This window comes from Hyla sarda, chromosome 1, assembly GCF_029499605.1.
Source record: "Hyla sarda isolate aHylSar1 chromosome 1, aHylSar1.hap1, whole genome shotgun sequence".
Lineage (NCBI taxonomy): Eukaryota > Metazoa > Chordata > Amphibia > Anura > Hylidae > Hyla > Hyla sarda.
Genome location: NC_079189.1, coordinates 264,388,491 through 264,405,265, shown reverse-complemented (window position 1 = coordinate 264,405,265; position 16,775 = coordinate 264,388,491). Strand labels below are relative to the sequence as shown.

Genomic DNA, 16,775 nt, shown 5'->3' with positions numbered 1-16,775 from the left:
GGCACGGACTGACTATAGGTGCAAAAAATACAAAGAAGCCACTTATAATCCACGAAAAAGCGCCAGCACCAAAAAAATAAAACGCTGATCATTACTACGGGGCTAGTCAGCGGTGGGTGGGCGATTGGCTAACAGTGGCTGGTCTGTGCCCAAAAAAGGCTGGATGCAGACTGCAGTGACCCTATAGGGCCCAGGTCTCACAGCTAAAGGTGCTCGCGGTCACGTACAGGACGTAAATGTACGTCCTGGTGCATTAAATACCAAGGCACCTGGACGCACATTTACGTCCTGAGGTTAAGGACCGTGGATGCAGGGCATACCTGTACAGCCTTCATCCGTAAGAGGTTAAACTGAATAGTACCATTCTAAAATTCAGTTAGATCTTATGAGAGCTTCATTTTCTTGTTTTTGATTTTATTGCACCACACATACATAGACACGATATGAAATGCATCCAGGGGAATGGATACAGACAAGGCGAGGGCGCACAACAGGTGCCACAATTGTTTCACGCCTACTGGCACTTCCACAGACCCGTGCACGGTGTAGATATTTCTCCAGAGTATTAGACTGCTGTGGTTTAAATTTTAAAGGGGTTATTCACAATAAGGTGATTTTAGTACATACCTGCCAGACAGTAATGGACATGCTTAGGAAGGATCTGCGCTTGTCTTGGGGCTAAATGGCTATGTTGTGAGATTACCATAACACTGTGGCTAGCTTTTTGTGAACTGGTATTTCCGTTTTTTTTTGCCTACAAATCCCATAATTCCATTTTCCTCCCTCCGAAACATCAGCCACCCCACCCATTGGAACATAAATGAGCTGCATCCATTCAAAAGAAATGTGGTTTTCAATCAGGATGCCTACAGCTGTTGCATTAGATGCAGATTGATCCCTCTCCCACCAAGCGATCACTCCACCCATTGAAGCAGACAGGCTCCCTGTCATCAGCTGACTAGTGAGTCAGGTCTTGGCAGCCTGTGAAAAATCTGAAACAGTCATTTTACATGCTGGTAAAAATAAATATTGGTGAAAATCACAAAAGAATTGTGAGAAACCAGTCACACACAGGTACAGACACTATATTATGAACTACACTAGCTTTATAGCCCCTGTAGCATAGTCAAATAAAAAAAATTCTGGAATACCCCTTTAACCCCTTAAGGAATCATGACGTTCTCATACGTCTTCATTTCAGAGTCCTTAAGGACTCATGACGTATAAGAACGTCATGAGCTTTCCCGGCCCCCCGCAGCCAGCTGGAGCGGAGACTGTGCCCGATGCCTGCTGAAATCGTTCAGCAGGCATCGCGGCATATCGCCCAGGGGGGGTCATGATGAATTGTACAGCTGAATGACCCGGAATCCGCCGCAGATCGCTGTACAATTTAGCCCAATCGGGTCTCCAGTGACCTGGAATTACTGGCTCATTGGGGCCGTCTGACGGCCCCGAACAGCCATAGCCAGCAGGGGTGAGGTGGCACTGGTGCCACCTCACGATCGCCCCGATTCGTCGGCCGGTTTACAGACCGACAAATCAGGGCACCTGCTGCGGGTGTCACTCCCGCAACCTGCTCTGCCCCTCTTCCGGAGGACGTGAGCGGGTGCGGGAAGTTGACCCCGGCAGCTGGGGACCCCGATCCCCAGCGTCAATGTTGGGATCGGGGCCCCAGGAGCGGCGGCGGCGGCGAGGGACTGACCTGTGTGTGGCAGCGTGGAGCAGCAGTTGGAGGTGATTGACAGCCTCCTGCTGTTGTTTAGCAACAGATTCCAGCATGCAAAAAGGGCATGCTGGGAGCTGTAGTTATGCAACAGCAGGAGGCAGACCACCACAACTCCCAGCATTCCCTTATGGGCATGCTGGGACTTAAAGTTTTGCAACAGCTGGAGGCACATTTTTTCTATGGAAAAGTGTACCTTCAGCTGTTGTATAACTACAACTCCCAGCTTGCACAATCAGCTAAAGTGCATGCTGGGAGTTGTAGTGGTGCATCTGCTGGTTGCATAACTACAACTCCCAGCATGCCCATTGGCTGTCGGTGACTGCTGAGTTGTAGTTTTGCAACAGCTGAAGGCACACTGGTTGTGAAACACTGAGTTAAGTAGCAAACCAGTGTGTCTCCAGCTGTTGCAAAACTACAATCCCCAGCATCCCCAGCCAAAGTTGTATGCCTCCAGCTGTTGCATAACTACAACTCCCAGCATGCACTGATAAACTGTACATGCTGGGAGTTGTAGTTTTGCAACAGCTGGATGTTCCCCCCCAATGTGAATGTACAGGGTACACTCACATGGGCGGAGGTTTACAGTAAGTATCCGTCTGCAAGTTTGAGCTGCGGCAAATTTTCTGCCGCAGCACAAACTGCCAGCGAGAAACTGTGAACCCCCGCCCGTGCGATTGTACCCTAAAAACACTACACTACCACACAATAAAATAAAAAGTAAAAAACACTACATATCCACATACCCCTACACGGCCCCCCCTCCCCAATAAAAATGATAAACGTCTGGTACCCCCAGTACTCCCAGTATTGCCAGATAGCCACTGACTGCCCAAGCATGCTGGGAGTTTTACAACAGCTGGACGCACCCTGTTTGGGAATCACTGGCGTAGAATACCCCTATGTCCACCCCTATGCAAGTCCCTAATTTAGGCCTCAAATGCGCATGGCGCTCTCACTTTGGAGCCCTGTCGTATTTCAAGGCAACAGTTTAGGGTCACATATAGGGTATCGCCGTACTCGGGAGAAATTATGTTACAAATTTTGGGGGGTATTTTCTGCTATTACCCTTTTTAAAAATGTAAAATTTTTGGGAAACCAAGCATTTTTTTTTTTTTACATATGCAAAAGTCGTGAAACACCTGTGGGGTATTAAGGTTCACATTACCCCTTGTTATGTTCCCCGTGGGGTCTAGTTTCCAAAACAGTATGCCATATGTTTTTTTTGCTGTTTTGGCACCATAGGGGCTTCCCCAGAGCAAAATTTGCTTCCAAAACGCCAAATGTGACTCCTTCTCTTCTGAGACCTGTAGTGCGCCAGCAGAGCACTTTTCACCCCCCATATGGGGTGTTTTCTGAATCGGGAGAAATTGGGCTTCAAATTTTTGGGGGTATTTTCTGCTATTACCCTTTTTAAAAATGTAACATTTTAGGGAAACTCAGCATTTTAGGTAAAATTATTATTATTATTTTTTTTTTTACATATGCAAGTCGTGAATCACATGTAGGGTATTAAGGTTCACATTACCCCTTGTTACGTTCCCCGAGGGGTCTAGTTTCCAAAATGGTATGCCATGTGTTTTTTTTTTTTTTTTTGCTGTTCTGGCACCATAGGGGCTTCCTAAAGGTGACATGCCCCCCAAAAACCATTTGTCGCTCCTTCCCTTCTGAGCCATCTACTGCGCCCACCGAACAATTAACATAGACATATGAGGTATGTCCTTACTCGAGAGAAATTGGGTTTCAAATACAAGTAAAAACTTTCTCCTTTTTACCCCTTGCAAAAATTCAAAAATTGGGTATACAAGAACATGCGAGTGTAAAAAAATGAAGATTTTGAATTTTCTCCTTCACTTTGCTGCTATTCCTGTGAAACACCTAAAGGGTTAAAAACACTTACTGAATGTCATTTTGAATACTTTGGGGGGGGGGGGGGGGGGGGGGGGGTTGTGCAGTTTTAATAATGGGGTCATTTATGGGGTATTTCTAATATAAAGGCCCTTCAAAATCCACTTCAAACCTGAACTGGTCCCTGAAAAATAGGGAGTTAGAAAATTTTGTGAAAAATTTGAAAATTGCTGCTGAACTTTGAAGTCCTCTGATGTCTTCCAAAAGTAAAAAAAACTCATAAATTTTATGATGCAAACATAAAGTAGACATATTGTATATGTGAACCCAAAAAAAAATTCTTTTGTATATCCATTTTCCTTACAAGCAGAGAGCTTCAAAGTTAGAAAAATTAAAAATTTTCATTTTTTTCATCAAATTTGGGGATTTATCACCAAGAAAAGGATGCAATTTCCCACAAAAATTTACCACTATGTTAAAGTAGAATGTGTCACAAAAAAAAACTATCTAGGAAACAGAATGATAAGTAAAAGCATTCCAGAGTTATTAATGTTTAAAGTGACAGTGGTCAGAATTGCAAAAAACGGCCGAGTCATTAAGTTGAAAAAGGGCCAAGTCCTTAAGGGGTTAAATCTAGTTTTCTATTCTAATCTAGGAGTCTATTACTAGACCTGGTGCAGCAAGTTCACAACCTTGTGTGTGGGCTACAATCAACCACAATAATGCTTCAGTAATAAAGTGAACCACGGGCAGAGAGAAGATAAGGAGTTCCTGTTCATAACTGGAGAACTCAAAATTAAAGAGGCAGTCCAGTATACAAAAACATATCCCCCTATCCGCAGGTCGGAGCCCCAGTGATCTCCCATTCGGTGCCCTGGCTCTATGCATGCCTGCAGTGTGTCAACTACCGCACAAAGCTTTGGCCGACATGCCCCACCATGTATCTCTATGGGAGAGCCAGAGATACCTGAACGATTTAGGACTCTCCCAAAGAAATGCATGGAGGGGGCGTTTCAACAACCGCTTTGTGCGCATTGTTTCAGGTGAACGGGAACTTTATGCAGCATCACAAGAAATACAACATATTCAAACTTTATTTTTTAAATATTTATTATAAACACTAAATTCTTTATAAAACATACCTTTATCAGATTTTAAAAGTAATAAGACAAAGAACTTTTTTCAACCAATGCACAAATTCTATATTTAAATAATGAAGGTATAAATGTGATGAATAATTATGTTTCAACATTAACATTCAACTCCTTTTAAAACCTGAATTCAGGAGTACATAGCTTATCAAAGGGGTTGTCCAGCAAAAATCATCTTATCCTCTTTCCATATTATAGGGGATAAGTAACGGAAGGGGTTGGACCATGCGCAATTTCCAGTACTGGGCGAGGGCTCAGAGAGATCGTGCACTGAAGACTGTACGCTCTCAATTTATTTGTATGGGAGCGCTGGAGATGCCCGTGTACAGCTCTCCTGTTTCTTCAGTACTCCCATAAAAGTGAATAGAGCATGTGCCATCTACAGCTGTTGTGCCCCACAATCAGATACCTATCCCCTGTTCTGTGGATATGGGACAAGATTATTTATGCTGGACAACACTTCAAATGTGTTTTTTCAGTAGAGGTAGGCTTTAAACTGCAGCACCTCCTGGGTAAAACACTCTTTTTCCCATATGTTTTAAATAAAGAAGATCATATTTACAAATAGACCTGACTGAAGCAAACAGTAAACTGGATTTTTTCATAGGTTATCAAAGAGAAGATAATTGTAAACTGAAATTAAAGGGTACCTCTCATCAAATAAACTTTTGATATATTTTAGATTAATGAATGTTGAATAACTTTCCAATAGCATGTTAATGAAAAATATGCTTCTTTCTATTGTATTTTTCCTGATCAGTCCTGTCAGCAAGCATGTCTGACTCATGCTGGAGTCCTAAACACTCAGAGCTGCCAGCCTGCTTTGTTCACAGCCAAACAGGCTGTGAACAAAGCAGGCTGGCAGCTCTGAGTGTTCTCCTATGTGAACAAAGCAGATTGGCAGCTCGTAGTGTTTAGGACTCCAGCATGAGTCTGAAATGCTTGCTGCCAGGACTGGTAGGGAGACCCCTAGTGGTCATTTCTTCAAAGTGGAAAATTAAATAGAAAGAAGCATATTTTTTAATAACATGCAATTGTAAAGTTATTCTGCATACATTAATCTATAATATATCAAAAGTTTTTTTGATGAGAGGTACCCTTTAAAATGTTGTATTGTATTATGTATGCTAAAGAGAACTCTTGGCCTTTTCTGATCTGTCTGTTTTAGTAAATGTATTCCCCATAAAATAATTCTGGAGCATCTTTTCTTAAAGCTGTGTTGTGCCATTCATCTATTATTCTTACTAGAAATGTATAACTAACTTCACTGTCTGACACTATCCAACACGTCCCCAGCTGGTGGCAGTCTGCTATTTAGTCAGAAATTTCTAGTAAGACAAAGGAACAGCATGACGAACAAAGAAAAGATGACCTAGAATTGTTATTTCATGGGGAATGAAAGTACGTACTAACGGCTACGGCAATTACTGCTACAGGAAGTGCGGCCGTGTTGGTTGTCATTAATGAATTATAAGAAATCAGTTTCAAAATTTTGTGACATGTCATAACTTTTGATCAGTAAAGGTTGAAATGCTGCTTCCCCCGATTGCTAAAACAAAAGAGAAGAAGCAATCCGGGTCATAATGTGCTCTTTTGTTTCCAACTGGCTCTCCTCTGAAAGACGGGTGTGTGGTGTATGTAGTCACAGAAAGTCTAAGGGGAAGATTTATCAAAACCTGTCCAGAGAAAAAGTTGCTGAGTTGCCCACAGCAAACAATCAGATCGCTTCTTTTATTTTTTTTAAAGGACTCTGAAAAATGAAAGGAAGCAAGCTGATTGGTTGCTATGAGAAACTCAGCAACTTTTTCTCTGGACATGTTTTGATAAATTGTTTTCTCTTTGTTTTCTCAATGGTGGGGAGTATTCATACCAGAATCTCTAAAGATCAAAACTTAAGAATTGTTACTATAACATGTCAAAAGTTTTAAAAAGTTATAGGCATCTGTCAGCGGCAAATTACGTTCCAAACTGCTGCCACTGTTAGGACATGGTACGTTTCATACAACTGTCTGGGCTTTCATAGCATAGGTAAAGGTTTATATTCTCTGTTGCAAAGTCATTCTCAAACCTGGAATGCTGAGGACTGAAACACCTCCTTGTTCCCCTCCCATCCCGATTAGTTATCTAGAAGTTGAGCTCCGTTTCCAAATCTTGTTCCTGCATTGTGCGTGCAAATTGTGCGCAGGTGCGAGATTGAAAACAGGACTCTCCTTCCAGTCGTCAGTCAATCAGGGACAGAGAATAGGATAGGTGGGGTTCCAACCCCTTTGCACTTCAGTGGCTTGGGAACACCTATGCACAGGGGAATAAAAGTATTTTTCTACATTATGGAAGCATAAAAAGATATATAAAAGATACCATGTGTCTCCTTGTCCTGACAGCTGTCGGCAGTTTGGAAGATTTCCTTATAACTGTTCAGTACTAGATGGTAATACTGGTATTGATAGAATACACTAACAAAATGAAAAGTGTAATCTGCTGTTAAATGATCAATATGGCTGTACTTTCCTTTGTAACCTTTTCAAAACTGTGTAAAGCAACAAAAATAGAAAAGTTGCCATGTCTTTAAATATAAAAGAAACATTTACCAGATCTAGCAATTGCTCTAACTTCTGTTTTGCTAGTATATGGCTAAAAATAAAGATAAAATAACTAAAACAACAAGATATGTTTAAAGGAGTATTCCAGCACAGGAACACTTATCCCCTAAACCAAAGGATAGGGGATAAGGGTTTGATCCTGTCGGTTTTTGCTGAGACATCAGCTTTAAAATAAATAACTAATTTTAGAACATTCCAGTTTTAAAGCCAGTAAGGAAAAGAGATGATTATGGGGAGATTCCTTTCAGTTTTCAGAGACAGTTCCATTGTTTTCAGGGTAACTTAGTTTCCTGTATGTGATTAAAAAATAAAATCAATAATTATAGTTTTACATAATATGAGGAAAAAGGAGATTTGTATGCTGACTGTAAAATCTTTTTTCTCGGAGGATCCATTGGGGGACATAGTCCATGGGGTATATGCTGCTGCCACTAGGTGGCTTGGCAACAAGAAAAGTCGGCCCCTCCCAGCAGGATACACCTGCCCACAGGCAGCTGGGCTAATCAATTTAGTCCCAGAGCAGTAGGAGAGGACAGACAGAACCGTCTGAGGAACAACAGAATAAAAATTAACTGAAAGAACCCTCGGACGGGTAACAAAACCAGGAAACCAGAACAAATGGGAGGGAGCTGTGTCCCCCAGTGGATCCTCCGAGAAAAAGATTTTACAGTAAGCATAAAAATCTCCTTTTCTCTATTGGCTCCATTGGGGGACACAGACCATGGGACGTACCAAAGCAGTCTACAGGGTGGGTAAATTATTCCTAACTCAGGTGGGAGGCTGAGCCACAGCTACCAGCAACACCTTGCGACCCAGACTAGCATCAGCAGATTCAAAGTTACGTACCTGGTAGAATTTTGTTTAAGTGTGTAAAGATGACCAGGTGGCCGCTTTACAGATTTGCAAGGCAGAAGCCTTGTTGCAGAGAACCCAGGAGGCTCTGACAGAACGAGTGGAAAGAGCTGAGACCCTGAAAAGAGGAGTCTTCCCTTTGCAGCAGTAAGCTTCCAAGATGGCGAAACGGATCCACCGCGAAATGATGACTTTGAAGCAGGAAGTCCCAAACGACTACCCTCCGTAAGGACAAGAAAGGAGTCACACTGGCGAAAGGAAGAAGTGACAGAGGTAAATCCAGACAGCTCATGCCACATCAAGCCAATTGAGCAAACGCTCCCTGGGATGAGAAGGAGCAGGACAAAGTGACGGAAGGACAATGTCCTCATTGAGGTGAAAGGAAGAAAACAACCTTAGGTAAAAAAGGGCTGAACAGGGGAGAAAGACCACTTTGTCCTGGTATAAAACCAGGTAGGGAGATCGGCATGATAGGGCTGCCAGATCTGAAACCCTACTAATTGAAGTGACTGCAATAAGGAAGGCCACGTTCCAAGAAAGGAGACGAAGAGGAACATCCCTGAGAGGTTCAAAGAGAGTCCCCTGTAGGGCCCAGAGAACCAGATTGAGATCCCAGTGGGGAGCAGGTGACCTGTAAAGCGGGTTAGCATGAGCTACGCCTTGGAGAAAGGTCCGGACATGAGAATCAGACGCCAGGGGACGGTGAAAGAGAATGGAACCAAATCTTGTCCCATAAGGGAACTGAGAGCCAAGTGTTGTACTAACCCAGACTGCAAGAAGGAAGGAAGTTGTGGGAGAGAGAACACAACTGGAGAAAAGGAGTGAGACTCACACCAATGAAAATAAGACCACCAAGTACAGTGGTAAATCTTCGCAGAAAAGGGCTTGCGCGCTCTGATCACAGTTCGAATTACTTGGGGAGAGAATCCCCTAAGCTCTTGGAACCTCGGTCTCAACCACCACGCCGCCGTCAAATGCAGGGACTGTAAATTGGGGTGGCAAGAGGACCCTGAGAGAGCAGATCTCATCGAAGTAGAAGGCGCGGTGGCACGTCTTCCACCAGACGAACCACGTCTGCGTACCACATACCAGATTTCCGCAAACACTTCTGGAAGAAGAGACCATTCTTTGGGGTCGGCTGAGGAGTGGCTGAGAAAGTCCGCCTCCCAAGATTTCACACCTGGTATGTGAATAGCTGATATAGAGGGGACTCTGAGCTCTGCCCATAGAAGGATCTTGGAGACTTCGACCATAGCCGCTAAGCTGCGTGTGCAACCCTGACGCTTGACATATGCCACAGCTGTGGAGTTGTCCGTCTGTACACGATCAGGGGTCCTGGAGAAGGCACTCTCAATGGCGGAGACAAAGGTAGATTGCTCTGAGCTCCAGAATGTTGATGGGGAGAAGAGCTTCCTGAGTGGACCAAAGTCCCTGGACCGTCCGGTCTCTGAAAACTCCTCCCCAACTGCTGAAACTGGCATCCGTCAACATGACCTGCCAGTAGAGGGGCAGAAGGATTTTCCCTGATGAAGAACAGAGGACCGAAGCCACCACAGGAGGGACTGGCAAGTCTTGGGAGAGAGAAAGATTGTCCAATCGAGGGTCAGTGGAGATTTGTCCCATCGGGACAAAAAAGAGAATTCTGAAGAGGTCGATAATGAAACTGGGTGTAAAGAAAGCTTCCATAGCTGCCACTATTCGACCCAGGACTTGCATGCAGACCCGAATGGAAATGGGAACAGGACATCGGAGACTTCGAACCTCTGATAATAGGGCCAGGTGCTCGTCCGGCGGAAGAAAAATCTGGGCAGATGCCGAGCCAAATTGCAGTCCCAGAAAGATTAGGGACTTAGAAGGAGTAGATAGGACTTGTCCTCATTGACCAACCAGCCAACAGAGTCTGTAGAATGAGACGAAGACTCTCCTGATTCTGGGCCCAGGTTGGCGCCTTGACCAGGATGTCGTCCAGGTAGGGGATGACTGAGACACCCCGTGCTCGCAGAATGGCGATAACTGCCGCCAGGACCTTGGTGAAGACCCTCGGAGAAGTGGCTAGTCCAAAGGAAAGAGTCAAAAACTGAAAATGGCCCTCCGGTAGAGCAAAGCAAAGAAATCGCTGATGTGCTGGCAAAATAGGAATGTGGAGGTAGGCATCACGGATGTCTTCCAAGGAAAGAAACTCCCCTTGATCCATGGACGCCACCACTGAATGGTGGGACTCCATAAGAAAATGATGGAGAAATAGGTGGCGGCTGAGGCACTTCAGATCTATGATCGGGCAGACGGAACAGCCATTTTTTGGAGACCCCAAACAGTTTGGAATAGAAACCTGAAAGGGATCTGTGGGTGCACTAGAGGGCTCAGAAGGGAAGGAGCGACATTGGGCTTTTGGAGAGTGAATTTTGCTGAAATGGTTTTTGGGGGCATGTTGCATTTAGGAAGCCCCCATGATGCCAGAACAGTAAAAAATAAAAAAACACATGGCATACTATTTTGGAAACTACACCCCTCACAGAATTTAATAAGGGGTGCAGTGAGCATTTACACCCCACTGGCATTTGACAGATCTTTGGAACAGTGGGCTGTGCAAATGAAAAATTAAATTTTTCATTTTTACAGACTGTTCAAAAAATCTGTCAGACATCTGTGGGGCGTAAATGCTCACTGCACCCCTTGTTAAATTCCGTGAGGGGTGTAGTTTCCAAAATGGGGTCACATGTGGAGGGGGTCCACTGTTCTGGCACCATGGGGGCTTTGTAAACATACAGTGCCTTCAATTCCAGCCTAATTCTCTCTCAAAAAGCCCAATGGCGCTCCTTCTCTTCTGAGCATTGTAGTTCGCCCACAGAGCACTTTACATCCACATATGGGGTATTTAAATACTCAGAAGAAATGGGGTTACACATTTTGGGGGGCTTTTTCCTATTACCCCTAGTGAAAATGAAAAATTTGGGGTAATGCCAGCATTTCAGGAAAAATTTTTTAATTTTTTAATTTTCATGTCCAACTTTAACGAAAATTTGTCAAAGACCTGTATGGTGTTAAGGCTCACTATATACCCCTTGTTACATTCCGTGAGGGGCATAGCTTCCAAAATGAGGTTACATGTGTTTTTTTTTTTTGCGTTCATGTCAGAACCGCTGTAACGATCAGCCACCCCTGTGCAAATCACCAATTTAGGCCTCAAATGTATATGGCGCTCTCACTCCTGAGCCATGTAGTTCGTCCGCAGAGTATTTTACGTACACATATGGGGTATTTCCGTACTTTTTCTCCTTTTAACTCTTGTGAAAATGAAAATTATGGGGCAACACCAGCATGTTAGTGTAAATTTATTTTTTATACACACTAACATGCTGGTGTAGCCCCCAACTTTACCTTTGCATAAGGGGTAAAAAGAGAAAAATCCCCCCAAAATTTGTAACGCAATTTCTCCAGAGTATGGAAATACCGCATGTGTGGCCCTAAACTGTTGCCTTGAAATACGACAGTCCTCTGAAGTGAGAGAGCGCCATGCGCATTTGAGGCCTAAATAAGGAATTTGCAATAGGGGCTGACCCGGTTACAAGGATGGGGCTGGTCTCCACCAAAACCCTACCGCAGCGTTTCCCAAACAGGGTGTGCCTCCAGCTGTTGCAAGACTCCCAGCCTGCCAGGACAGTCTATGGTTGTCCGGCAATACTGGGAGTTGTGGTTTTTCAACAGCTGGAGGCTCCGTTTAGGAAACACTGCCGTATGAGACGTTTTTGGGGACGGGACGTGTAAGGGGGTGTATATGTAGCGTTTTACTTTTTATTATTTATTAGTGTAGTGTTTTTAGGGTACATTCACACAGGCGGGTTTTCACAGTAATGACAACTCCCAGAATGCAGACAGACCGTACATGCTGGCAGTTGTAGTTTTACAACAGCTGTAGGCACACTGGTTGGAAACCACAGAGTTAGAAAACAGACCCTAGCTCAGTGATTCCAACCCCTGTGCCTCCAGCTGTTGCAAAACTACAACTCCCAGCATGTACGGTCATTGCATTCTGGGAGTTGTAGTTTTGCAACAGCCTGAGGCACACAGGTTGGAATCACTGAGTTAGTAAACAGACTAACTCAGTGTTTCCCAACCAGTGTGCCTACAGCTTCTGCAGAACTACAACTCCCAGCATGCCTGCACAGTCTGGGCATGCTAGGAGTTGTAGTTATGCAACAACTGGGGAAGAATAGTTTGGAGACCGCTAAGTAGTGGTCTCCAAACTGTAGCCCTTTAGATGTTACAAAACTACAACTCCAAGCATGCCCAGACTGTCCAGGCATGCTGGGAGTTGTAGTTTTGCAATATCTGGCCCTTCATATGTTGCAGAACTACAACTCCCAGCATGCCTGGACAGTCTGGCCATGCTTGAAGTTGTAGTTTTGCAACATCTGGAGGGCTACAGTTTGGAGACCACCGTATAGTGGTCTCCAAACTGTGCCATTTCAGATGTAGCTAAACTACAGTCCCAGCATACCCAGACAGCCTTTGCCTGTGTGGGCATGCTGGGAGTTGTAGTTTTGCAGCTTTTAGAAGGCCACAGAGAAGATCACTTACCACGATCTTCACTGCAGCCTTCTGCACGCCGCACTCCTCCTGCGTTGATGCCGCCGTCGCTCCAGGATGCCGCCTCCGCCGGTCCGGGTAAGCCGGCCATGCTCCCCCCTTGTTTTCCGTGTTCCCCCCGCTCTGCCCCGACTTCAATCGGTGGGTAGAGCGGGGGAAATGAACTCTAAACCCGCCGCCCCCCTCCTGCCATTGGTCGTCAGCCTGATCGACCAATGGCAGGGGATAGGAAGGGGTGACAACACTGCCACCTCGCTCCTATCCTTTAGGATGGTTGGAGCAGCCTCTGACAGCTCCAATCATTCTTATTTTCCAGGCGATGGGGTCACCAGTGACCCGATTGGCCCGGATCAGGGCACATGGCCGGTCTGAATTGACCAGCGATTTGCCGCGACCGCCGACATGGGGGGGGGTTTGCCACGGGATGTCTGCTGATAAATACGGGACGGGACGCGAGGGCGTCTAGATGGTGCCGGTCCAGTCGTCCAGTTGGAGCCCTAGGTCCAAAAGGAACAAAAAGAGATACTTATTTCGGGAGTCGGTACTGCGAGATTCATTTAGCGGCAATAAAGAACACTTACCGCCAGTCGCCTCTGAGAATCTCACCGAGGCGTTTTCCAAACAGTTAAGAATCAGTAAAAGAAAGCTCTGTGAGATATTTCTCTGAAGGGACATCAGCATTCCAGGCCTTGAGCCACATGGAACTAGGAAGAGCCACCAGATTACCTGTGGCAAAAGCTGTACCACAGGCCGATTGCATAGAAGCAGAGCACAAGTAGTCCCCAGCATTGGAGAGTTGAAGTGCAAGGTTCGCCAGTTGCTCCGCAGGGGACCCAGATAGAATGTTCTGGCGGAGTTGGGAAGCCCAGACAGAAAGGGCTTTTGATACCCCAGCAGAAGCAAAGGCAGGAAGTAAGGATGAACCTGCTGCTTCAAAGGCGAAATTTAGCTAGATTTTCAATCCGCTTATTCGCCGGGTCCTTGAAAGAAGCTGCATCCGCCCAAAGACAGAGTAGTTGCTTTAGAGAGGCGGGACACAGGTGGATCCACAGCTGGTGGAGATGTCCACTTTGCAAAGGGAAATTGAGCCTGAACGGTCTTAGTTCCTTGAAAGCGCTTGTCAGGATGCTTCCATGCAGTTTCCAGTAAGGCAACAAATTCAGCGTGAGAGCTGAACACCTTAGAAGAGGGACGGGAATGGTGAAAGGAGACTTCTGGAGCTGGGATGAAGTTCCTGGGTCCTTTAGATGAAATATGTCCCTTATGGCCGAGACCAAGGTGTCCACCATGCCGGCCATGTCGGTTCGGTCCTCTGAGTCAGAGGCAGAACCTCAAGACTCATCTTCCAGTTCCCCAGGAGAGTGGGAGTGGGTGGAGGCAGCCTTGGATGAAGGCGAAACTGACCTGGTACGCAGATCTGGAGACCCAGAGTGGTGACCAGGAGAGCGACCTCTGGTTCGGGGTGCAGAAGAAGAGTGGAGATACCTATGAGGAGAGCGCCTATGTTTGCTTCCAGACTCTGGAGATGAACCAGAGGAGAAATCCCTAGGACACTTATGAGAGCGGCCAAAATTGGGGGAATGTCCTGGGCAGATAATACAAGAGGTCCAGGATGCATAGTGGTGCAGGCAGAACAATTGGGTTCAGCAAAACCACAAGGCAGTTTAGTGTTGCACGTTAAACAGGCATAATAGGTGACCAGGGCCATGTCTAGAGGGTGGGTTAATTCTGGGTTTGGATATAGTGCCAGCCAGACTGTATAACAGCAAAAATCTAATTCCTAAGAAAAAGGAAGGGGGGAGGCCTCATGAAGAAGAGGGCCAGAGCTGTAGGATCCAAACTCTCATTGGAGGAAAACTGGGCACAGCTGCGAACAAACCGCGCTGAGAGGAGGAGACGCAAATCCCTCAAGCTCTGCAGCTGTAGTGGCCGGAATTCCTGCCAGAGAGGAGTGGGCGGGGCTATGCCTTTGAGAAGCCCGCAGACATAGAAAAACACCTCCGACTGCCCTATAAGTAATACATACAAAAGGAGTATGGCCAGAAGGAGTGGAGCTGTCGGCAGTGTGAGATGAGCGCCGCCGACAGTACAGGCGCTCCTGTGCTCTCTTCGCATCAAAAGATGTACTGGCGCGACAAATTATATATATGCGCCGGTGCCAATATGCGCCGATGCGAAAGCCTGCGCGATGAGCGCGGGCGCCATTACAGAAGTTCTTGCGCTACAGAATCATGTAAGCCGATGCGCTCGTAAGCATTATCTGTGCACCGGCCGCATCAGGAGATGCGCTGGCATGAAAATCCATGCCGGTACGAACATGCGCCGATACCGGAAAACCAATGCGCAAAAATTCGCATAATGTAGAATATAAAGACTTAATAAAGTAAAACAAAAATACGAGGGAGAAGACCTGCACCACATACGCCCCACACATCAGAATGGCCGAGCAGGGAGCCTATAAAGGAAAGTGGGCTCCAAACAGGGGGGGGGGCTACAGAGGTTGAAAATCCTGAGGGAGGATGGAAACCTGAAAGAAAAAGGGGGGAGATAATCACCTGCCCTTGGAAAACTTACCTCATGATGTCTTCAGTCAGCGTTTTAGTCACCTGCATCATGCCGTGCTGAGACTGCGAGACGAGCAGGGAAAGTAGGGGGACCCGGACCCATGAGGTACAACCCCAGGCGCTCTCCGTTGGCAAGAAGGGGTTGAAAGTACATCCACGATGTCTGTGCCCCTTCAATCGCAAATGTGGAAACAGTGAACGTTATGTTCCTGAGTCCCCACCTGAAAATAGTGAAATAAAAGGGAGAGAATAATCTAACTATACATCCCTAATCTCAAAAATAATTAAAAGAATAGACCAGGTCTGGAGAACACCAGACCAGTATATGCCTCCTAACAGATACTAAGCTAAAACTAATTAGCCCAGCTGCCTGTGGGCAGGTATATCCTGCCAGGATGGGCAGACTTTTCTTGTTCCCATAGTGTCAAGCCTCCTAGTGGCAGCAGCATATACCCCATGGTCTGTGTCCCTCAATGGAGCCAATAGAGAAATAAACACAAATGGTGCTGTTTAATTTTCATATTGGGAAGCTAAAACAAAACCTAAAAAGCAGCTGAAAACTGGTTATAACAGGCAGCAAGAATATTGTTGATGCATATGCTTACAACTTGAGCCATATACCGGGCCAGGGCTCGGAAAACCTCTGTAATAATGAGATCTAATCCCATACGATGAGTGCAGCTTTAGTATGCGATTGTGTTATTTTGCTACTCTAAGTAACTAACAAAATAATAATGGACAACATTTATAACTAGCGCCGTCAACAACTGACAATATTGCCCTTAAACCACCAATTCAGTTAATTTATTTTTTAAACCAGCTTTAAAGCTTATAAGTGATCTGACTGGTTGCAAGAGCAACATGTACAGTTTTTTCACAAATGCTATTCTATCTGCAAGAATCTATTTAGTACATACAAGACCATTTTGCTTTTTTTCCCCCTTTAAACTATAGATTAGTTGTTATTAGAAGTCCCCTCCCCCCGAACTCCTGTATTCATCTAGAACTTATTCACCCCAGGATGTTCAATGTGACACTCATCTATACCTTGAAGTTAAGCATTTAAAAAAAAGATGAATTAGATATGAATATTGTTTACTATACCGTGCATTTGTTCTTAGAGGACATCTGTCATTAACCGATCGGGGAAAGGACCCTTTGAAGTAAACAAAAAATGATTTGACTAAAATGCCTACACAAAGACAAGGAAGAAGATTCATTCAATGTCATTGTTATAAACTGTCTAAGAGGTCTGATTTTGCAGCTGATCGGGTAGAATTTAGAAAAGAAACTAGTAACCATGATAGTAGTTGGTACTTTTCAGTATATAAACAACTCTACAATAAAGTCTGGAGGTCCAAAACCTTTCCGATTGGCAACACAAATTATTACCTACCATAGTCCTGGGCAACGAATGGGCCCACCCTATTTGTCATTTGCAGGAACAAAT

At 45.2% G+C, this 16,775-nt stretch overlaps 1 protein-coding gene across 5 annotated transcripts in view; it reads right to left on the bottom strand.

Annotated features, from left to right (window-relative positions):
• Nucleotides 1–5,550: 5,550 nt before the first annotated feature.
• The window catches only part of LOC130368159 (uncharacterized), a 143,717-nt gene continuing 132,492 nt past the window's right edge, over nucleotides 5,551–16,775 (bottom strand). For all 5 annotated transcript variants that reach the window (XM_056571536.1, XM_056571538.1, XM_056571532.1 and 2 more), the window contains exons 9-10: nucleotides 16,430–16,481; nucleotides 5,551–7,612 (exon numbers count right to left, since the gene is read on the bottom strand). In XM_056571536.1, coding sequence (XP_056427511.1) covers nucleotides 7,567–7,612; nucleotides 16,430–16,481 — 98 coding nt within the window. In that variant the 3' untranslated portion in view covers nucleotides 5,551–7,566. The remainder of the gene's footprint in view (nucleotides 7,613–16,429; nucleotides 16,482–16,775) is intronic.